Genomic DNA, 23596 nt, shown 5'->3' with positions numbered 1-23596 from the left:
AACGAGAAAAAGGACAGAGCGAGCATTTCCCACAGCCCAGCCGTTCGACACACTAAACATCGCTGCCCATTTGCACGTTTAATTCCGACCCTAAAAACACAGGAGAAAGTGAGCGGCAACGAACCATCTTCCAGGGCCAACTTTCCAACCCTTCGATCGCTAAGCTCCGCTAGTTTGAGCGCCACTTCGGCCCCGCCTACGACAATGGCTGTGGGCGGACCGAGGGGCGGACCGAGGTGGGGTCAGGCGGCGGGGCGGCCCCATTATTTACAGAGCAAGATTCGGGCGTAAGGGTGAGTGGGGACGTAGTACCGTCTTGCCCTGCGCACTGGCTTTAAGAAAGCGGCGAGGAACAAGGTCTGCGCGGGGCAGAGCGCTGCAGTGGCCGTGTGGGATCGGTTCTCCGCGCGCCCAGCGTGATTGCAGCTGAAGGAGCTCCCTCGCCAGTCGTGGCGTTTCGAGGGACGGCGGGCCCTGCTGGGATCTGGGACTGGAGGACGGCCCGACGCGGGCAGACGGTTCGTTCTCCGGGAGGGTCGATGCTTTGCCCGATCGGAGCCCTTCCTTGCAGTGTCGCAAGGTGAAGCGATTTCGGGACATCCGGCGGCAAAGAAAGCCAAGCAGGGGGGTCTTCAATGGAGCGTCACTCCAGTTTCTTCTTCATCTGGCTACAACTGGAGCTTTGCGCCATGGCCATCCTATTGACCAAAGGTGAGCTTCAGCGCCGGAGCGCTTCGGAAGGGCGAGGCATCCAAGGGAAGCTCCCCCGATCGCGCGGGGCTGAAGATGCCTCTTTCCCCTAGTCTGGGTCAAGGTTCGGAGCGCGGAGGGTCCGTGGCAGGGCCCTTTTTGGAGCGAAAAGAACTGGGAAAAATCTGGAAAGAAGCGCGCTTGCGGGGTGGGCGCTGATGAGAGAAGTGGGTGGCAGGGGGCCGAGGCACCGTTCCCTCTTTAGGAGCGATCCATCGCTCGCTGACCAGTGAGTGAATCGCGTCCAGGGTAGAGTCTGCATTCCTACCATGCCCAACTTGTTTTAAAGTTAAAAGAGTTTTTGCATGGTTGGAACGCAGTTGGTGTGGCTCTTATATATTTTTGGTGCGCGGTGTAAAGCCTGACAATTGGACTAATTGTGCAGAGTGAAGGTAACCACGGTCCTGCGTGCCAAAGCAGTGGCGCCTTCGTCCAACCAACTTGCCCAAAATTGGGGATTTTCGACCCTTCTGCTCGCGCCCGCATGACAGGTACTTTTCTCTCTCAAGCGGCAATTCTGCGAAAGGCGCTCGGACCTAGGGCAACCCCCAGAGAGAAAAGAAAATGGACAGCGAGGGTTTAGGATGAGGTTGCCTCTGGGCAACTCTAAACCCGATTGTCGCTTCCACGGGAGAACTTTGAAAAGCGGCGGGGAAGATCGCAGGGGAGCTGACTGGGGAGGTAGCGGCGTTTTGAGTACGGGAATGCCTTCTTCCCATGATCAAAGACCCTGAGAAACTGGCTACGCTAAGTTGTGGGGCGCCTTGGGGGCAGAGGAAGAGTAGCCCCGAGGATCTGAAATCAGGCTTAACCCGCACCTCCGGTTCTGAGTTGTGATTAAAGTCCGGGAAGATCTTGCCACCTGTGTAGACCTGTCCAACCTTGGGGGGACTCAATGTTATCCAAGAGCTTCCAAGGCAGCGGCCTTACCTTCCAATCGCAACAGGACTTGCTCTCAAGGATGCATGGGACGAAGCTCACAACCCTGTAGCTAGTTCGGGATTCTCCAAGGCCGCAGAACTGCCGCCTGCCTAGCGGGACTTGGCGAATGCAGCCGGGCTTCCTGAACAGTGGCGGGCGGAGTAGTACGGCTACTTGAAAACTCCGAGGAAGGGAAGATCCGAAGGGGGCGGTCTCCCTCTTCTCCCCTTCGCAAGCCAAACCCTTTGGGGAGCGAGGGGTCGCTGTGGAGAAGGGCCTTAGGGAAGGGTCTGCGTTGTGCGTTGTCGCCCTTCAGTGGCTCCTGCCGGGCCAGGCGGGGTTGCCAGCGGGTAAGCCCAGTAGCATCCCGCCAGCCGTCAAGCCTCGCCATTTCCCCGGGGCGGTTCCCCTCCCCTTGGCCGGCCTGGCCTCTCTTGTTCGGCCTCTCCCTCCCCGGCTGGCGAGCTGCATGTGCTGGGCCCAAGCGCGGCCTTTGAAGAGCGTTGCCAAAGCTTTGTGAGGGTGTCGGGTTTCTTGCCGGGCCGAGGCGCGCAGGCCAGAACAAGCTCGCCTGTTCTTGGAAGTGGTGGCGGGGCTTGGATTTCCTGCGCTCCTTCTCCGCCTCCCGCGTGGCTTCCTCCCTCCTAGCCCCCGGCTCCAGTGATGCGAAGCAACCCTCGGGGCAAGCTGTTGTCAAAATGTTTTGCTTAGGCCATCTTAGTGTGCTTCGGAACTTTTTTTTAGCCGGGCTGTTTGGAGCTGAGAGGCTCATTCTCTTTCTCACCCATTTCAACCTCCCAAAGCAAGCTGAGCAGGAGATTCCTGTCCTTGGAGGAACTGGCCAGAAGGCAGAATCCTGCACCCTTTTCTCTTTCATGGCTTCCCTGGAGGGGGGGGGGAGAGTGAAGGGACAGATCCATTTAAAAATAATCTAGATTCAAGTTTAAAAATAATCTAGATTCAAGTTTGTAGTCAAATATAATTTGCTTTGTTTTGGCTTAGGGGGAAACCTGCCTGCCAAGGATTTATGTCATAAATGGTTGTTTATGGCACAACCATGAAGCAATTTAATGTGCAGAACCAGTCTTTTCCAGACTGACATCCCTTACCAGTTTCCTTCATGTTGGCTAGCCAGAGGCTTAGCTTGGAATAAATTAACTGCACACCACTCAGCGATTTTGTGAGGCTGGTAGCATTTAAGGGTAAATTGTTTCTCAGACAATGTAAAAGTTCAGACTTTTGGGGTGTTCCTACAATAGTCTTTTATTTAAAAACTTATTTTTTTCCTCCTCCCTTTTTAGAAATAAAAGGCACTGTTCAAGCAGGAAAGAGGAGAGAATGGGAAAGTTGACGTTTCCCATAATTGCCATGTTTCATGGAGAGGAGGTTAAAGGATAAGCAAGCACAGGGTTGATGTGCTATAGTATTTATTTATTTTGGAAAGAAGGGTGTAATTAACCCCAAATAACAGCCCTTGAAGCCAGCGGAGGGACCCATCAAAGAGGGACTAAGAAGGGAGTGACTGGGAATAATGTACAGTTGCAGATACTGAAACTATGTGCCTGATAATGATATAATTAGGGCATCACAGACTTCTGGCTGCTGTCGACTTCAAACGCTTTAAGAGAAGCCTGCAGTCTCTCCTGAAGCCACCTTGACTAAAAGCAGACGTTTTCCTTTAATAGCTATATACAGTAACAAGAAAGAAGAGGTGAACAGAAAGGGCATTGTTCACTGTTTGAAAATACCAAATACTCTCTCTGGCCTTTTGCATAGTTCAGAAAGAATCTTTATGAATTGACAGAAATAACTATCTCTCTCTCCCACCCACCCCAAATACAATATTACAAAATCTCTGCTCTTTTCCATTGAAAAGATTTTTTTTAAAAAGTCAAATGTGGAAATCTAAGTCAAATTAAAATGGAAACTGTAATAACTTGATGACTGCTGTATCAAATTTTGTTTATGATCAAGTCTTGGGTCAGAGAAAAGATAAGATTTTCAAAGTGGGTCATATAAACTATTAAACAGAAACAGGGTCTTATGGTTTGATTCCTTTTCATGTTACTTCCTGAGACAGCTTTATGGGAGCGGGCATTTATGCAATTTCACTCTTAAGGGTTTTTATATATATCCATGGATTGACAGTGTAAGAGAATGCAAAAACAGGCCTTTGAGAAAAAGAGAAAAATCTACATAAGTATAAGAAAACTGGATTTTAGCATCAGAACATCAGGAATAAGATCTGATAAATTTTAATTACTACCCACATTGTATACAACCTTCCATTTTTATTTTCTATTTTTTTCTTATTACAGTTATCCATTTGGGTGAAGAATCTTAATGTTTGTTTTGCTTACCAATTTCCAGGCAAAGGAGAGGTGAAATGTTTTCTGTCAAAATAGCTCTCCAAATGCTAGTTGTAAGTTTTTGAACTTCATGAATTCAACAGGCAGAGACTTCAGAGCATGATACACAAAGATACACATAATGCAATGGACTACATCTCCTCCTAAAAAAATAAGTCTGCTGGTGTATTTTCTCTTTAGTAAGATGTGCATGGATGTGTGCATTGTAATCTCTTAATTGCTTTGGAAAATAGAATTCTAAATCCTTATTTTTTTTAAATGTATTGGATGTCTTCATGGTTGATTTTAAAAAAGATTAAGAAAAATATAGTTCTTTCAATGGTGATAATTTCTGAAAGTTGAGAATAGCCCAGTTTTTTTTCTAACTTTCATACTTCTTTTTCAGATTTAAACTAAAATATTTTTAAAAAGAGTAATGTTTCTGTGTGTAATAAAATGAATCTCATTTTTGAAGACTGTGAAATGAAGATGTTTTTATGAAGGGAACTTTTTTTTAACTTCCTTTATAATAAATCTTTGTGGTTTCCTGTGCATTTTTCTTTTAGTCCAAGAGCAGAGGGTTTTCAGGTTAAGTGTTTACCTTCTTTGACCACATGATGGATTGAGTGAATGAAAAGCTGGTAGTGGTAGAGGAAAGTTTAATTTTACCATTGCATCCTTCCTTCCATCGAAAGAAGTTGATTTTGGCAAGTGGAAACTACACTTGTAAACAAAATTTCCTGTTTTAAAATGGAGAAAAAAGCACTTCTACATGAGGAATGACTTTTTGAAAAAAAGATTATGTGCTGAACCTAATGCTTCTCTTTTTGTCTCATAGATGAATTTCTCAATATCTTTTTAGTGACAGAGCTGTCAGTTAGGATGATTGTAGATTTTTCTCTGTTTTATAATTTTTTTCATGTGTTATATATTGATAGTTATGAAGAATGCAATGTCCATTGTGTGTATATAATTTTTTATCCCACCTTTGTTATTTTTATAAATAATCAAGGTGGAGAACATACCTAATATTTTTCTTCCTTTTCCTGTTTTCCCCACAATAACCCTGTGATGAGGGTTGGGTTAAGAAAAAGTGACTGACCCAAAATCACCAGCTGGTTTTCATGCTTAAGGTGGAAGTACAGTCTTCTAGCATGGTGCCTTCAGTACTTAAATACTGTCTATTTTATCAACCTTAGAATTAACCTAATGGATCTTAGAATTAATGCTGGATGCTATGAGCAACTGCCATTATAGAAAAGTAATATAGATATGGAATAGAACACAAAAAGAAGCATGAAATTGAGTTTTGTGTCTGTATAAAGAAGTTCAACCTGGGACCATGCTATTTTCAAAAAAGATGTTTTGCTTGTATTTTGTATGTGTGAAAACCCAAATAAAACTTTATTAAAAAAAAAAAAAAGAAAAGTAATATAAATAATAAGAAGGCAAGGGAGTGCAATCCTATGCTCAGACAGAAATACTTGAATAAATGGCCTACTTAACAGATTTTGACCAGGAGAATCTGTTTTGTAAAGCATACTATAAGTAACTTGGCCTTTATATGTAACAGCCATAAGAACTTAAGCTGCTACTGGTGTCCATTCAATAACTGGAGTATATGTGGATGTTTCTAGTGCTATTAGAAACTCTTTCATACAACCCCTCATTATTCCAGCACTTTTTGTATCTAGTTCTTTGTCCCATTGTTTGATTGATTGGTCAAGACACAGATTCTATAGTTTGGAAATAGCAAATATTATAAATATACCCCGCTTCTTCATACTTTGTCTAGTATTTGTACATTATACTTTACATTATATATCAGTTTATTTTCCATGGAATTCCCTAGGAAAGCCTCAAATACTTGGCAGATGTTAGCAGATAGTGTAATAGTTGAGCCTCATTAATCCATGCTTGTGTGCCAATAATAAATGGCTTATTTACTAGAAAAACTGAAATCTGACATTCCAATTATGGTATCTTGAAGTTCTAGCATCCTGCTCATACCACATAAGACAAGTGTTTCCCTCGAGTTGCTCTGAGACTACAACTCTCAGAACTATTAATTTTGTTGACCAAGAATTCTGAGAACTGTAGATCAATGCATCATGGAAAATACCATGCTGGTATAAATTTTGACCCATAAATGTTTCAAAGAGGATAGTTATGCTACTTTCACCTTGGCAGACTTGAAACAATTGGTTAGGTACAGATCCATCATTATGTGGCCCTAGGATTGATGGCTCATAATAATCTATCAGTCATAATAAACTTATCAGTATTCTGTTGCCCATACACTTTTCTTAACATTTCTTTTTTGAATGCAATAAATGTCTCAGTCCTTGGCAAAGACTTTTATAAAAAAAAAGCAAGTACTTCTGAATATCTGGTAGCTAATGAGCTTTGCTTTTTATTTTGTAACAGGTGAAATCAGATGCTACTGTGATGCTGCACATTGTGTTGCAACAGGCTATATGTGCAAATCAGAGCTCAGTGCTTGCTTCTCTAGATTGCTTGACCCACAAAACAGCCATTCTCCACTGACTCATGGTTGCTTGGACTCCTTGGCAAGCACCCTGGATATTTGTCAAGTTAACATAGCCCAAAACCACTCTGGCATTGCCATACCCACGTTGGAGTGTTGTCATGAGGATATGTGCAATTACAGAGGCCTCTACGATGTTCTGTCTACTTCCAGAGGTGATCCATTGGGTAAGTCACATTCTTAATCTGTATTGACAACAGATAAGATCTTGTTAGCCGACTAATGATTTTAGGCTTAAGCAAAGTGGAGAAGGAAGCATGTGGCAGGAAAACCTTTGCCAAAAAGCTTTTACATCTGCATTTGCATTAGACACAAAGCTTGCTTTTTTATTTGTATCTCACCTGGCATGTTGCCACAGGATCCATGTCTTGGGTGGAGTGCTTGTTTTCATCATAACTGGTACATTCTATCTAGACTGAATAAAATATACTATTAGACTACAGTGTGTACATGTGAATGAAAAGGAAATAACAAAAAATGTAATAACGAAGTTCAGTTCCTTGTACTAATCAGTGCTGAAACAGAGATAGGAAAACATAACTGAAAGAATTTAATAATACAGAAATAATTCTTTTCACCTAACAAACCTTCTGGTACAACTCTGTTGCTGCTTTGCAGATTGAGGAAGTTCAGTGTCTCATAGCCTCTGGGATATCCATTTAATTGATGCTGTATCCCCAGCATCAACATTGATATTTGATTAATGGAAGAATGTACATTCGTTGAACTGCAGTCCTCAATGATGCTTCTGAATGGTTTTAAATTTAGTGATTATTTTCCTCAATTGCATATTCTATTCTCTAAATGTTTTGGATTTTCATATGGGTTATATTTCTTTAATTTATATCATGAAGGAAGTCACAAACTAAAATGCGTGGTTGAATTGAACATTGCAGCTATGTTAAAAGCTGTTGAGTGCAGCAAAATCTAGAAGCTTTTTGTTTCTTGTTAACTATAAATTGTGAGATTTTTTATTATTTTGATCATCTGCTATCAAGTTGGTGTCTTGACTTAGGAACTACATATTGTAGATATTCTCTGTGATGTTTAGATCTACTTTAATTTTATTTCAATCCTGAACTCCATAAACCATATATAAACTGTCATTTTTGTTTTTAAAAAAATCTTAACAACCATAGGGTTGTCTTTGGGCTGATAAAGCAAAAGCTTAATTTAATTAGGACAATGCTGAACCTTCTAATTTTGAAGAGACACAAATCTGCATTTCTGCATTTCTGGTTTACAGAAAATAAAATTTAATAACTACTATAACACTTCTCTATAAGCTCCAAACAAATAATGCACAATTCCTTTTGTGCTTTTACGCTGTATGTAATTATTTATAGTTAAAGATGTGGAGTTCTTCTAAAATGCGGATCTAAAGCTTTCTTAATTTGCAAACCATTTCACATTTAATTTATCATTCTAATCAAATCAGGCTGAGACAGTGACTTGTGCAGACTCATTAAACTATGTTGGGATTCTTGCTTATGCAGAAAGACAGCAAGTTGCTTCAGCTAGTTATTGCATCTCTAATGTGCACATTTGTTTTAGGTACATAATTTGCTTGCATTTCAGTAAGGTATTTTATTGAGAAGATGGAAATCTTCCTCTCCTTCCAATTTACCATACTTCTACTTACTGTGGTACATTGTTGTTCAAATAGGACAACCTGGGATGCAGCATCCTTCTCTAGTGTTTCTGGAGCCATACAATAAGTACTCAAATTATAAAGGGAAACCTTTAAAGGTAGTCCTTGAGTTATGATGGACACAGTACATACCAGTTATGAGGTCCCTCAGGTCACGTGACATCATTTCTTTCACACCTGGCCCATTTGCTCATGGGACTGCAGTTTATGACCTCCCCCAATCTTTAAACATTTTATTAGATTATAGAATAAAATACAAAAATACAAAAGCAAATAGGAAACTCTGGGAAGGAAAAGGAGAAAGAAAAAGTGAGGAGGGGAGGTAGAAAAGAAAAAAAACAACAATTGATTTCTGACTCCCTCTGTTGCAATAGAAATAAAGCATTAACATCAAACTTCAACTTTTTACTTTTCCATAATAGCAATAGCACTTAGACTTATATATGTTTCACAGTGCTTTACTGCCCTCTCTAAGTGGTTTACAGAGTCAGCCTCTTGCGCCCAACAATCTTGGGCCCTCATTTTACCCACTTCAGGAAGGATAGAAGGCTGAGTCAACCTTGAGCCTGGTGAGATTCGAGACAGGCATTCAACAGAAGTAGCCTGCAGTGCCGCACACTAACCATTGCGCCACATTATGAGCCACATTATGAGCCACGACGGCTCATAATAATATAAACTAACTATTTCTATGACAACAAATCACAGTTTTATGATTCTTCTTTTATGATTTACTTCTGGCTTGAGAACAATAGGTCTTATAATGATTTGCTTTACAACTTGAGGCTGGTAGTGTGTTGTCTCCATTACTATAAAAAATCAAGGATCTCCTTTAATACCTATGATTTCAAATGATGGGGAGTAATGATGGCATTTTTCTAGAATATTTAGCATTGTGGCTTCTTCTCTCCACCCCTCACCCCCTTCTTTCTTTGCAGGACAAGGGAGCAGATACCAACACGACAACAGCCGAAACCTCCTCACTAAAGTTCAGGAACTTACCTCTTCAAAAGAATTGTGGTTCAGGGCTGCTGTCATTGCTGTCCCCATCGCAGGTGGACTGATCTTGGTGCTTCTCATCATGCTCGCATTGCGCATGCTCAGAAGTGAAAATAAGCAACTGCAAGACCAGCGGCAACAGATGCTCTCGCGGTTGCACTACAGCTTCCATGGACATCATTCCAAAAAAGGACAAATGGCTAAGCTAGACTTGGAATGCATGGTGCCCGTCACAGGTCTTGAGAACTGTTGCATGACCTGTGAGAAGATGCGACAGCCGGATCTCAGTAATGACAGAATACTTTCACTAGTCCACTGGGGCATGTACGGAGGGCATGGAAAGCTGGAATTTGTGTGATCACTTCTTTTTTGCTTTATATATATTTTGCTTTATATATAAATTTTGTCCTTAAAATTGCTAGGATTTTTTTTTTAAAGGCTGTTGGGTTCTGCTGGACAGGAGCACTTTATATGGGAGTGAGAGAGAAGCCTACAGTCATTAGTCCAAAAAAAAAAAAAAGAACCTTTGCAGATGGAACATTGGATTTTGTCTTCTGAAGGATTCCAAAAAAGATATCTCTTATTTGCACAGAGTAAATACACTTGATGTAGTCTTTGTTTTAAAATTATGAAAGCCAATCTGAGAAGTTGTACATGCTGTTACCAGAGTTGTCTGAACTGTAGGGAAATGGGGGAGTAATTATACTATTAAATGTTATGCACATTCTGATGTAAAGATTTTTTAAAAACACACACAAATATATAGATATATATTTTGTCTGAAACTTATTTTGTAGTATTGCGGATAAACTATTGCACTGAAGAACAGGCCCCTGAGTCTACAGTTTCTATATAGATTTTCCATTCATCTTTGTGGATGGTAAACTCAACTATTTGACTTGTTAAGCCCACATAAATTAACGTGGATCCTGTTTTTCGAACGATCAATTTTCTTCTTATAGCCAGAAAATCAGTGACTGATTTTCTGGCTATAAAGATGGATGAATTCATTCTATTCTACTATGTGTAGAAGGGGGGCATAGTTTGGAAGATAAATATTACATTTTCTGCATCATGCTGAATGCACATTCTAATGTTGAAGAGATATCATTCCTAGATTTTTAGGACAGAATATTTTGATTAAATTGCATAGACTCTTACTTTCCAGAAAAAAAGAAAAAGAAAATCCAGGGTATTGAACACTCTTGGACCTTTGGCATTGCTTGTCAGGAAAGGTTAATGGATATTGGAAAAATGCTTGTAGTTAGTATGAGTTTACAATATAACTATGGTTAAAGAGTAACTTGTGTGGTAAGATCAAGACTAAGCCAATACAGGTTCTCCCTATACATACACACATACATGTCTGTACAGTGACACAGACAACCATGAAATACTTTGGGTAGCTCAACTGCTCTTTTCAAGTGCCTAAATAACATAACCTAGTTTGCATAGCATGCCGAATCACAGACTGCATAACACAGACTGCATTTTACATTAAAATGTTTGTGTGAACCTAGCTGCTGCACGATATGAGACTAAAAATAATCTTTCTTGGATGAATGATGGGCCAAAACTGAAATAAGGATTTTTCAGAGACAGATGAGCAGGATTCCTTCTTTCCAGACTACAATGACAAAATTACTGTAATGCAAGAACACTAATTAAATGCATTGCTATGGCAGGATCTGGCCTGCAAACCATCAGTCAAGCCTTATTCTGATGTATAAAAAAGTCTTTAAGTCAGAAAGAAAATTAGCCTTGTTCATGGATTTTTTGTACCCTAGAACAAGAGATAATTGCTCCCAATTGTATCTTGGAACAGTTTTATTGCTTGGTTTTATGACACACAATACAACCTGGTTTTTATGGTCTGACTATGTTTACAGGTAAAAGTGAATCAAAAAACAGTACTTTGCTTTTGGCAGAAGAGAACAAATTATGTGATCTGCCTAGCCTCGGGTGGATCTCTTGCTCTAAGTCGAGCAGGCTTTGCCATCTATTTCAGCGGCTTTTCCTTTTAGATAAGCCGGGATAGGATTGCAAACTTGCTAGTCTTTCTTTCTGTGCAGTTCATCATTAGCAACGATACCAGTAGAAAACAATATCAAATAGGATGCCTTTTGGAACATTGTTTGACTGTGTAGTCTGGAAACAGGGGTGTCAAACTCGATTTCATTGATGGTCGCATCAGGGTTATCTCTGACTTCAGGGGGGACCAAGGGCCATTTTCACTGGCAGAGGGCTTCAGGAGGCCATTGTGGCTGACAATGGGTACATGCCCCCCCCCCCCAGGCTCCGTGGGCTGGTCCTTCCGCTATTTTCACGTGGCCTCATGGTCCAGATCTAAACTCCCCATGGGGCAGATATGGGCAGCAGGCCTTGAATTTGACACCGATGATGTAGAGAAAGCTCTGTAATTAGCTGTGGGAGGTTTTCAACCATAAGAATGGATAATTTGATGTTTCCTTGGCTGAGCAATAAGAACTGTTGGGAGCCCCACTTTAGCAACATTTGGAAGGCTGCAGATTTCCCATCTCCATTAAGGGCACATGGGAAAATGAGGGGAGGAGCATCATTAAATGTGTAGACAATTCAAATACCATTGCTTACATACTTAGATGCCCCAGGCAGGTAATGGCGGCAGTTTGTATGGTGATGTCTTTGCCTTCATCATTTTAGTTTGCTTCTATTCCTCTTATGGAGCAGAACTGCCAGCCGCAGAGCAAATAATTGGAACTAGAGGTGGATTTTTATTTTTATTTTACTTTATTTAGTATATATGCCTAAAATATATTTCATTTAAAAGAAAGGCGGCATACAAAGGCATGGGTAAAATCAACATAAATTATTAAAATGAGGCAATTCAACCTATTAAAATCCCAGAGTACATAATGGCAACATTAGTAATTTTAAATGTTTTTGGAAATTAAAAAAAATGGTTCCAAAAAGTTTGCATTGTTGGTGTCACAGATTTCCAGATCTTAGGCAATTGTTCCCATCATCAGATTTTTGCCCGAGCCCTTCAGGGATCTCTTACAGGAGCTAATGGTCCATCTTTAGATGCCTGTTTCTGCACAGAACGAGAGAAGCTTGAAAAAGCTATGTGGTTACGCACAAGAACTGCATCACAATATGAAAAAGAGATGAGTGGGAAATACCTGTATGCTTCCCTGGCTTTTCATTGGCCTTGAAAAACAGCCAATTATGTGGTTTGGATAATAACTGCATCCACAGAGCTCCACAGCAGGTGTGAAAGCTGATTTTTAATCATTTAAAAATCTACCATAGGAAAGCTAAAGGATCGAGCAAGATTTACAATAGTTTAAAAAAAAAAATCAGAGTATAGAGCAAATCCTTTCTTAAATACAGACTCTTATCTGAATCCAAGGCATAAAATGAGACATAATCACGGAGTTCAATTAATTAGATGGATAGCCTTATATAATTTCCTCAAAAGTTAAAACAAGCTGAATTGACAATAATGCTAGACATCGCATACAAATGAGTGTACAAATGAGTGAATTTTCGTATCCATGAGCTGGGGATCTCAGCAAAAAAGCTTGAAATATATTTTTTACTGCCTTATTGAGCTTCTTGGGACTTCCTTGCAAATGAACATAACTGCGTGCCTTCTAGTGTCCCTTTCTCAATTCCACCTCTTTTCATTTTTGTGTTTTTCTTTCCCAAAGCAACAATAGTTGTGCCTGCTAATGCCAGGTTCTTCAGCATCTGCATGTCTCTTCCCTTCCTGCCTAACTGGTTCTGCTAAAAAGCCCCTACCCTGTGTGTGTGAGTGCGTGTTGTGGGGTGAGGGTGTTGGGGGGTTGACCTTCTGAAATTCCAACTGTCTGCTGTGGAAATCACAAAAGTTCCACTCCTCAAAAGGGCCAGTAAATCTGGTTCCAATACAACACTGAGTGATTACAAGCTGAGCAGGGAGTTTGAAAATAACCAGCCTCCATTGGTAGCTGAGGCTCTGGGCAGACTTATCTGGGTGGCGAATCTGGGGCTTGCTGGCTCTTGGTATTCCAGTGTTTACAGCTGCCAAAGCCAATAAATTCAGTCCAGATTAATTCTCTTGTAAAGGATCAGCATCAGTGCATGAAAGCTTCAAGGTGGAGTTTCTGCTTTTCCTTGTTTTAGGACAAAGAGGGGAGAGCTTCCCCCCCACTACAGCTCAAGTTTTTTTTTCTTCCCTTCTTGCAGGCTATTGAACACAAAGGCTTTGTTCTTCAAAATGTAAACTGAGAGGCATTTTGTTAGATAAATCTTTCGGGATTATTATTAGTGGTATAATTTTGTTTTAAGTATTTATGGTTGCTATTCAAAATAGAACATTGCAAGATAACTTACGATCAAAATATGAGTGTGCAAGCACACAGAAAAAGAAGAGAGAGAACGTTTACAGACAGTCATGCTACAATAGTGTAGGCATTGTAAAGAGAGAGTATATGATGTACATACTGTATTTAACTATCTGCTATAAACCAACTGGATGGAAGGAAGGAAGGAAAGAAAGAGAGAAAGAGAAAGGAAGGAAGGAAAGAGAAAGGAAGGAAGGAAGTATCTTCTCAGGACAAATCCAATGTCCTTCATAGGACAAATTAAAGAGGATAGAGGTATAAGAGCAGATGTGTCACTGATGCAGTGTGTGTACCACTAAAAATGGGTTTAAAAGACTCCTCTGAAAACCCTACAATCATTTTACATACCTAAAATTAGAAATAAGTGCTGTTTAGGAGGAAATGGCTAAAGCTGACGATCTGGAAAGCCAAACTCAAGATCAGAACAATTAGATAATAATTTGAATTTTTTTTTTTTATAAAACAATGCAAATTCAACATTCAAGTCCTGAAACTCGTGTTGAAGAACAGCAGTCAGTGGTTTTCTCCAATTGAATTTCAGAAATCAGCCCTGTAAACAAACAAACAAACAAACAAAATTAAAGTATGCACTGTTTCAATTTCATTTAGAGATTGTCTATGGAGATTCTCAGTCATCCAGGTCATGGTTGTCCCAAAGATGCTTTCTCAGGAGGCAACTGGACTTTATTGTTTCTTTGAAGGCGTTTCGCTTCTCATCCAAGAAGCTTCTTCAGCTCTGAAAGGATAGTGGGGAATGGAAGGATTTATATTTAGAGGTTTGCATTTAGAGGTTGCTTTACTTAATGACCAAGTTGCTGTTCCCAGTTATGATTGCTAAATGAGGACTGCCTGTATTTGTCTTCTCTTATGAAATGATAGAAGCTGCATGTGGATGTATATATGTACTAAATGAGAGCAGGTATGCTATCGGAATACTCATTTTGACATTTTCTCTAAATATAGCCCCTGCAATTGGAAGTGGAATTCTCTTTCTCATCTATACTGGGGATAACAAGAGACATCCAATGCAGCTAATAGCTCAGCTATCTTGTCAGTTGTCTTTTCCCCCTCTGAATGTATTTCACACAATGCAGGAAACTTTCTCTGAAATGGTTACATTCCTTAGTACCATCTGTGGAGTGGTATATTTTTCCCCAGAGCCCTTCCCAAGATTTATGCAACTTTGATTGGCTATTTTTCATTGCTATCAGCAGTGAGTTATTGTCACTCCACAGGCTCCTTGGGTTTTTAATGAACCAAAACATGTTCCACAAGCAGAGGTGTATAATGCCAGCATCCAGTTCCTGCCTCAATCTTTCAAAGTGCATTACTCTGTTCCTGTTGTACTAGCCAGTATATACTTCCCATTGGTGCACAAAGATAGTAATATGCCAAAGGGGCAGCAGCTGAATTTGGGGGCATTTTCTCTGTCTTTTTAACTTTATCTTTTGTGTACGCTTTGAGGTGGATTTTATAGATTTTTAATTGTAAATTGCCTGAAATCCTTTAGACCAGGGGTGTGAAACTCGCGTCATCACACTGTCATCACATGACGTAGCGTGACTTTTCCCCCTTCGCTAAATCAGGTGTGGGCGTGGCCAGCGCATGACTGAACTGGTTCATGGGCCATGAGTTTGACAGCCCTGCTTTAGACAGTAAGATGGGAGGTGTATAAATTTGATCAATAAATAAATGGATACCTCTGCTACAGAATAATCGCCACAACTGAAAACTGAAGACTTCTCTGAGGTAAGCGGACAACTGCCAATAGAAGAGAACATTTACAGCTAAGGAGTAAAACTGTGGGTCCTTGGTGCTCTCTTACTTTCTTGCAGACACTTATCTACCCAACTAGGTAATATCAGTGCTAGTTGGGTCATAAAATGTCTGCAAGGAAACAGCCAAGCTCAGAGAGCACCAAGGCCCCCACACATAATCAAATGGATGGTGCAAGAAATCGGAGCAGTTCAGTGGAGTACCATTAGTGCAGTAAAGACAAGAAATAGGCAGTTTCAGTTGATAAATTTTCACTGCCATCTTGACTTTTGTTTGTTTTTACCATCCTTGGTGACTGTCATAACTAATGTATGGGCTTTTCAATACTTGATATGCAAAACCTTATTGTGCTGATGAGTTTGTATGGCATATCAGCATCCTCTATGACAGGGATGTCAAACTCATGTCGTCACGGCAGCATCATGTGACGTATCGCAATTTCCCTGCTCTATGACATGACCAGGAAACCTGTGTCAAGATCAGATCAGGTGAGTTGTAGAATCTTTACACTTTTTATAATGTTAATACACAGAAAAAAAAATCTCTAATCTCCATTCCTTTTTAAACATTATTTGGGGGAAGAGATGCCTTGTAAATACAAAATAATACTTCCAGGTGAAATAATTTCATTAAAATTTTTTAAAAGTTATTTCACAGTTCTTAATGCCTGACCTGACCTGTGGTGCTCACATTGCACCTCTGGTCAAAAGGGCCCAGCAGAAATTATACTACCTGAGACTTCTCAGAAAACAACAACTGGATGAAAAACTGCTGGTGATCTTTTACCGCTGCACCATAGAGAGCATTTTAACTTACTGCACCTCTGTATGGTTTGCCAATTGCACAGTGGCAGACAGGAAAGCACTCCAGAGGGTTAATGTCATTGCCCAGAAGATCATTGGTTGCCCTCTTCCCTCTTTGGAAGAGCTTTATAATTCCCGCTGCCTCAAGAACGTTCAAAATATTCTCAAAGATCCATCTCATCCTGGGAACCCTTTTTTTGAACTATTACCATCTGGCAGATGGTACAGAATAATAAAAACAAGGACAAATAGGCTGAAAAACAGCTTCTATCCCAGGGCAGTAGCTCTGCTGAATTCTACTGTATAGTGCAGTGTTGGTGCAATGTGGGGGTTTCGGTTCAATGTGTGAAGTATGAAGGATGTATGTTTGTGTTTATTTTCATGGTCATGATGTGCACTGAAGATGGTGTTTGAGTTCGTTGTATGATGTACAATGGCAATAAAGTAAACTAAACTAAACTAGACTCATTGTTTCTTCACATCTGGATACTCCAATTTTTCATTCTAGAACCCATACAGATATAAGCAACGTTAACCATCATTTAACTTTATACTACCCTATGAAACCCAAGCTCTAATGCTGTAAAAGGTGGAAGAAAAAAGAAGGAGAGGATAACCAGGTGAATGGACTCAGGTACAGCTTCAGAACGTTGTAAGACCTGAAAGAACAGATTACAAAAGGTCATACCAGGGAAAAGCTATGTGATTGCAAGGAGCTTGGTGGCACATAATCAATCAATAATAATGTAAAATTGAATTATTGGTACTGGTTCAAGCACCAGAGGTCTTAAGGACCCTAGAATTACAAGACCTTCTGGGGATGCAAAAGTCTCTGTGCCGTATCATATGATTAGTACATATTTCAGTCATGTATATTGCAAAATGCAAACGTAGGTAGATAACTTCAGTGTGCAATTTTTCAAAGATATTAAAACAATCATTAAAAAACCACTAATTTAAAGCATTGGCTCCTTGTTTAGTTCAACCATTTCAGTAAAGCATTTCTTCCTGATAGTTTCAGAATTAGGTTATTCCAAGAGTTAATTTCTCATCTGATTCAGGATCAAAACATAACTGCTTACATATTAATGACTAAATGTATTTGATCTAGCTTCAAAACTGGAAATGAAGACCCCCCCCCCATTTAATAGGCTGGATCTAAGTTTTTAGAATAGAAATCTACATAAACATCTGGAGAAATAAAATACAGTTAAAAACATGGTACTTAAACTATTTACCCCAATTACACCTTTCTTGAATAATATCATTACCCCACTTTCTGTTGTTATGCACAGCAGCTGAAGTCTCAGACTAGTTAGTGCACTGCAGACAAGTAATTATGACTTGTTCCATTAACCCCATGATAAGTCTGCATTACCTCTTGGGGGTAATTATCACCAGTTTAAGAATCACTGGATTAAGGGCTCTATGCTAGAAACCGGGAGGCTGCAAGTGCTAATCCTGACTTAGAATCAAAACCAAATGGTGGTAACCCTTTATCACCAGAACACAAAGTCAAAAGCAGCTAATTCTGAAAATGTTGCTAAGAAAACTGCATACAGTTATCAGGAGTCAGGATTGACCGGAAGGCACTTTCCCCAATGAAATCTATAGTGTTAACATTTAAAGGGGCTGGTAGAAAATGTCTTATTGCAGTGGTATTGCACTTTTATGAATCAGAGAAGATAAGAAAGATGCCTACTGTATCTAAAATATTGTTGGACCATGATTTGATAACTTGGAGCTCAACCTAATCTGATCCATAGACTAGCCAAGTAGGGTCCGAACACAAGCTTTGGAAATCAGAAGCCTTTGGTTTCCTATATTTCCCGTTATGGGAAATCCCTGAACGGACATAACTTTATCCTTTAAAAGTAAATTCAGTGCACTACAATACTGAACTTTTCAAGAATGAAGATACCTGAGAGTGGATGGAAGAATTTAGCTGGGCCAAATGAAGGTGCTTCATGCTGGCTGTAAAGAATATATCACAGCACACTTCATTAACAAGAGATCACTTCCAATCAAGTATATATATAGCAAATATATACAGTACTTAATCACCAAGTAGATTGAGTTTGGTTTAGTTCATGTCAACTTTCCACATTTTTTTCTATATAAATATTTTTGACCAATGAGAACATATTTCTGAATAATTACAAATTAAATTTTTTAAAATATATCTAATATTTTCTGCAGAGATGTCCATGGAGAGGCCAAAATCAGCAAGATGGCAGGTGCAGCATGTTGAATGAAGTTCTACCTGGATAGAAGTTCTGCATGGTCTACAGGGACAGAGCTTCAACCTCATCTTCACATCTGCCATCTTGCAATTTTGACCTGCTCCCATGGATGCCCTCATCTGCTAGCAGAAACTTTAAAGGAAGAGAAAGAATGTCTCCTTTAAAACTTCCCAAGAAAAGTTTTTTCTGCTTTATTCATAAACAAAAATGCACATTTAATCAATCAATCTGTTAAATTCATATGAAGAAGTAAGATGTTTCAGAAGATTAAATAACAATGCTATTATATAATTCAACAGGCATATCCACCCTGCTCTGTATCTGGCCAAACCTGTGTCATAAGTAAATTGGAAGTAGATTCTTAAAAATGTTAAGCATCATTTCAGGAAAATGAAATATTGCATGTTTATTTATGGAAGAGAGGAGAAAAATGGCATAGCAAGGCAATTATGAAAATGAATATCCTTCTATAAAGCAACATGGAAAAAGTAAATACAGGATAATGAGAGAGAGAACAGGAAGCTGAAGAGACACATCAGCAATTCTTGCTGAGTATTTCTGTTCTTTGTCTACAAGTTAAAAAAAAAATAGGGATCCATGCATTCACTCATTAAAAGGGACGGCGGTGGGGGCAATTGAAAATAGAACCAAGCAAAAGAAGACCAAATCCAGTTTGAAAATGAAGGGCAAGTGGTTTTGCTGCATGGAACAAATTATTCACATACTAAATATCCTACTTCCAAGAACTTCTGTCCACAGCAGATAATCTTATTCATACTAGAGTAATTAACAAGCTGCCTGTCTTCTGCAGTTAAATGAGCCTTTGGTATCCTTGGACGGATTTCTTAGAGGGACAACTTGATGCAGATTCTCTTCTCTAGGTTGGTAGAGGAAGACATTTTTTAATATATAATTTTTTAATTTTATAACATTAAAAATTTCCATTCTTAATTATGTTTGTTTGCTTGTATCCTGCCTTTATTATTTTTACAGTTAACTCAAAGTGGTGAACATATTCAACACACCTTCTTTCTATTTTCTCACAATAATCCTGTGAGGTGAGTTGAGCTGAATAACAGAAAAAATAACAGAATAAAAGATCTGGAAGAGACTTTGGAAGTCTTCTAGCCCAACCTTCTATTCAAACCGGAAACCCTATACCATTTCAGATAAGTGGCTGTCCAGGCTCTTTTTAAAAACTTCCTATATGGAGCACCCACTGATTAATTGTTGTAACTGTCAGGCAATTTCTCCTTAGTTCTAAGTTGCTTCTCTCCTTGATTAGTTTCCACCCATTGCTTCTTGTCCTGCCCTCAGGTGCTTTGGAGAATAGCTTGGCCCTCTCTTCTTTATGGCAGCCCCTTAGATATTGGAACACTAACGGTCTGATGTCTTTTCATGGCTAAGATGGAATTTGAACTGACAATCTTCAGCTTTTTAGCCTGGTGCCTTAACCACTAGGCCAAACTGAATCTCATTCACATGCAATGAAGTGATATCATGGCATCTTTCATAACATATCCACTGTATGTATATTCTGACTGTGAACTTGATGGGGGCAACTTCACAAGGAACAGAAGGAGAGCAAGTGCCCAATCCAGGACAAATATAGCCTTCTCATTTTCCTGTTGATTTCTGAATCTCCTGAAATGTGGAGATGGATTTGGAGAAATTATCCTGCTTCCAAAATCTACAATGTAGAAGCAGCTTGCCTTTATAGAAACAACATTTTTTTAAAAGCAAAAGCTACTACTACTACTACTTGTGACATGTGTTGGAAGTCAATGACTTAGATAGGTACAGAGATAAATTATGACTTTTCTTTGTTTGTTATGAGGAAGTACATTCATCTTTGCTGATCTTGAAAAGCTAAGCAGGATTGGGGCAGATGAACACTTGGATGGGAGATTACCTGGAACCCCAGGATTGTGGGTTAGAGCAAGACATCCAATTTCTAGAAGAAGGCTTTGATAACCAAGAAATATGTCAATGAGATTGCTAGAAGTTTGGTTTTACCTGAAGAAGCCTTACATTTACATGTTCATTCCTTAAAAAACACTAGAGCTCATTAAATGATTGACAGGTGTTTTAAACAATGATTGACTTAGTAACAAGACATGGATTTTATATATAGCATGCTAACCTGAGCTCTAAATATGTTAATTTTAATTTAATGTTAATTTAGTTTAAGAAAATTATATAAGCTGAATATCAGTTTATTTACAAACAGGAAACAAATGGAAAATTTGTGCCCATCCACCTACCTAACACATTGTCATTTATATGATTAAGACTGGAAAAGCTGTGATTAAATCTCCCCATGCAATCTGGCCCCAAGATTTAGATTTGTGTTTCTATCAGGTGACCCATGTCCTAAGAAACTGGTAAAGCAAAACGATTATTTGCTGTAGACATATAATATTAATGCCAACAACATTGATAACAATAACTGTCCCAAAAAATTTGGGCTGTATTTTCTTACAATTAGTGTTTCCCAACCATCTGCCCTCCAGACAATACCTCCTTCATTTCCAGCAATACTGGCACAGTGAAGAAACTCCTCATTGGAGCAAGACTATTCGTCCACCTCTTGAGCATCTTGAGACCTTCAAGAAGATTGGACTGCCATTTGTCAGAAATAGTGTAGGGTCTCCCGCTTGGGCAGGGGGTTGGACTAGATGACCTATAAGGTCCCTTCCAACTCTGATTATCTGTTATCTAGTGTTAATTCAGAGTTCAATATCTCACTTGGGGCATTTGTTCTTGTAATTTTTCCAGAAGTTATTTTGCAGACTATCCATCAGACTTGTTTTCCAGTGGCCCCGAAATAGTCAGATATTGCTGTTAATTGCACACATATAGTTAAGCTGCAGCCATGTGATGGCTTCTAAATGGATCCACTTTCCACCATTTTTAACAAACCCAGGCTTTTCCTCACAAATGTTCCCTTTCTTGGGACATGACAGGCATGTTGTTGGAAGTCAAAAGGATTCAGACCTTGTCTGTAGTAAACACAAACACATGTTTAGTGCTAGATGCAAAGTACCATAGCTAGAGCAGGCAAGTGTTGTAAATTTCAAATGCAAAACAGATGCAAGTTAATTAGTGGCGGGGAGTGATGACAGTAGAAGTGAAACTGTTTTAGAGAGAAGCGAGTGGTTAGTTCAAGCAGAAATAAATTAATTTGGGTTTAAAATTTTCCCAGCACTCTCCTTTTACTTTTGCTATAACTGTTGCATCACCTTGCATGAATTGGTGCATATGTGTGTTTTTAGCATCTCCTTCTTGTTTCGGTGCTAGGAAATAAAATAGACTTTGACATTTCTGAAACAATGTTATATATATATATATATATATATATATATATATATATATATATATATATATATATATATGTATATGTATATGTATATGTATATGTATATGTATATGTATATGTATATGTATATGTATATGTATATGTATATGTATATGTATATGTATATGTATATGTATATGTATATGTGGATCTTTAGTTATTTGGGTTTTCTCCCGTGTAGAATTGGAAGTATCTAGGCGATGTTTCGATGAAGTCTCATTCATCATCTTCAGGCTTGTGTCTTCAGCATTGTGCTTCCTAGAGTAATGTGAGCTTGCAGCTGCTTCTTCCTTTTAACTGCTAGTGGGGATGTGACTTGATTGGGTGGGGGCTTGGCTGTGTTCTGATTGGTTGGGGGTTGGCTGTGTTCTGATTGGCTGGGGGTGTGTTCTGTTCAGGTGGGGGCTTGGTTGTGCTCAGGTTAGTCTTAGTTGCTGGGGGATTTGAGCTGGTGAGCTGTGATCCTGCTGTTTGGCTTTGCGTTCGTGGTCGTGCCACATCTTCATGGTGGGCGTCAGTTCGCTTCATGTATGGGTCGGAGGGGTTTGAAGCAGGTAGTGATGCAGCTGCGGTACGGCTTCTGGTCTGTGGTCATGGGTTTGTCTGGCTCAGATACATAGATGACACCTTCACAATCTGGCCACATGGGAAAGAAAAACTGAACAACTTCCTCACACACCTCAACAGCCTACACCCCAAAATACAATTCACCATGGAAACAGAAGCTAACAATCAACTTCCCTTCCTAGATGTCTTAGTATACAAAAAATCCAATGGCACCCTAGGACACACCATCTACCAGAAGAAAACACATACAAACCACTATCTACACGCACTCTCACACCACCACCCAGCACAGATCAATTCCGTAGCTGAGACACTCATCTCCAGAACAAAATGCTTAGCTGATGAACAACACCTAAAAACCGAACTAAACACTCTCACCAACGTACTAACAGCCAATGGATTTCAAAGAAAGAAGATCACCCACCTAATCCAAAAAGAAACCCCAACCAAAATCCAAGACAGAGAACAAGAGAACGGCAAAGCCCTCCTCCCATATATAAAAGGCACCACAGACAAAATCAGCAAGATCCTCCAAAAACACAACATTAAAACAGCATTCTGCACAAACAGAAAAATATCCACCATCCTAAGAAACCCTAAAGACAAAATCGAGTTAGAAAACCAAGGAGTATATGAAATCCCCTGCACTGCCTGCCTCACCACATACATTGGACAAACTAACAGAAGAATAAGTGCACGCGTTGAAGAACATAAGAACTCAATCAAAAAGAAGAACCAACCTCTTCCCTGGTCCAACACCTCAAAGCCACAGGACATGAGATTGACCTTAAAAATACCAGAACTATCGCCAAAACTGAACACCACAGCAGCAGAATAATCAGAGAAGCCATAGAGATAGAAAAACGCCCACACAGCATGAATAAAAGAGATGACACCTCCCGCTTACCAGCCATTTGGAAACCCGCCCTCATGAACAGACGAGTACCCAACATGATAAATGACACCAGACCCACACCCATGAGGGCCACACAAGATGCCACCACCACACTTCCACGTAAAAATCAGACTCACACCCACACAGAAGATGAGACACGACCACAGACCAGAAGCCGCACTGCAGCTGCATCACTACCCACTTCAAACTCCTCTGAACCATACATGAAGCGAACTGACCCCCACCATGAAGATGTGGCACGACCACGAACTCGAAGCCAAACGAACACAGACCCAGACCCCAAACTCAAAGCCATATTAAAAACCCAAAATGCTACATCACAGCCACCCGCTCAGGACATCACATCAGA

At 39.9% G+C, this 23596-nt stretch overlaps 1 protein-coding gene across 1 annotated transcript; it reads left to right on the top strand.

Moving 5' to 3' along the window:
* Positions 1–259: 259 nt before the first annotated feature.
* LOC113415001 (BMP and activin membrane-bound inhibitor homolog) lies at positions 260–10158 on the top strand. Its single transcript, XM_026672172.2, has 3 exons — positions 260–711; positions 6447–6734; positions 9157–10158. Exons 1-3 carry the CDS (start codon positions 636–638, stop codon positions 9573–9575), a joined length of 783 nt encoding a protein of 260 aa, XP_026527957.1. The 5' UTR covers positions 260–635; the 3' UTR covers positions 9576–10158.
* The last annotated feature ends 13438 nt before the right edge of the window (positions 10159–23596 follow it).

Source organism: Notechis scutatus, chromosome Z, assembly GCF_049901735.1.
Source record: "Notechis scutatus isolate UNSWTSFEM ecotype Mainland chromosome Z, rNotScu1.2, whole genome shotgun sequence".
In the NCBI taxonomy this organism is placed as follows: domain Eukaryota; kingdom Metazoa; phylum Chordata; class Lepidosauria; order Squamata; family Elapidae; genus Notechis; species Notechis scutatus.
Note: the sequence above shows the minus strand (reverse complement) of the source record. Positions and strands in the feature narration are given on the sequence as shown.

Bases quoted from the DNA above. Each gene is read 5' to 3' on its own strand.
- LOC113415001 (XM_026672172.2), top strand. From the start codon at position 636: ATGGAGCGTCACTCCAGTTTCTTCTTCATCTGGCTACAACTGGAGCTT. The intron at 712-6,446 runs GTGAGCTTCAGC...ATTTTGTAACAG, and splicing joins GGCCATCCTATTGACCAAAG to GTGAAATCAGATGCTACTGT. The intron at 6,735-9,156 runs GTAAGTCACATT...CTTTCTTTGCAG, and splicing joins TTCCAGAGGTGATCCATTGG to GACAAGGGAGCAGATACCAA.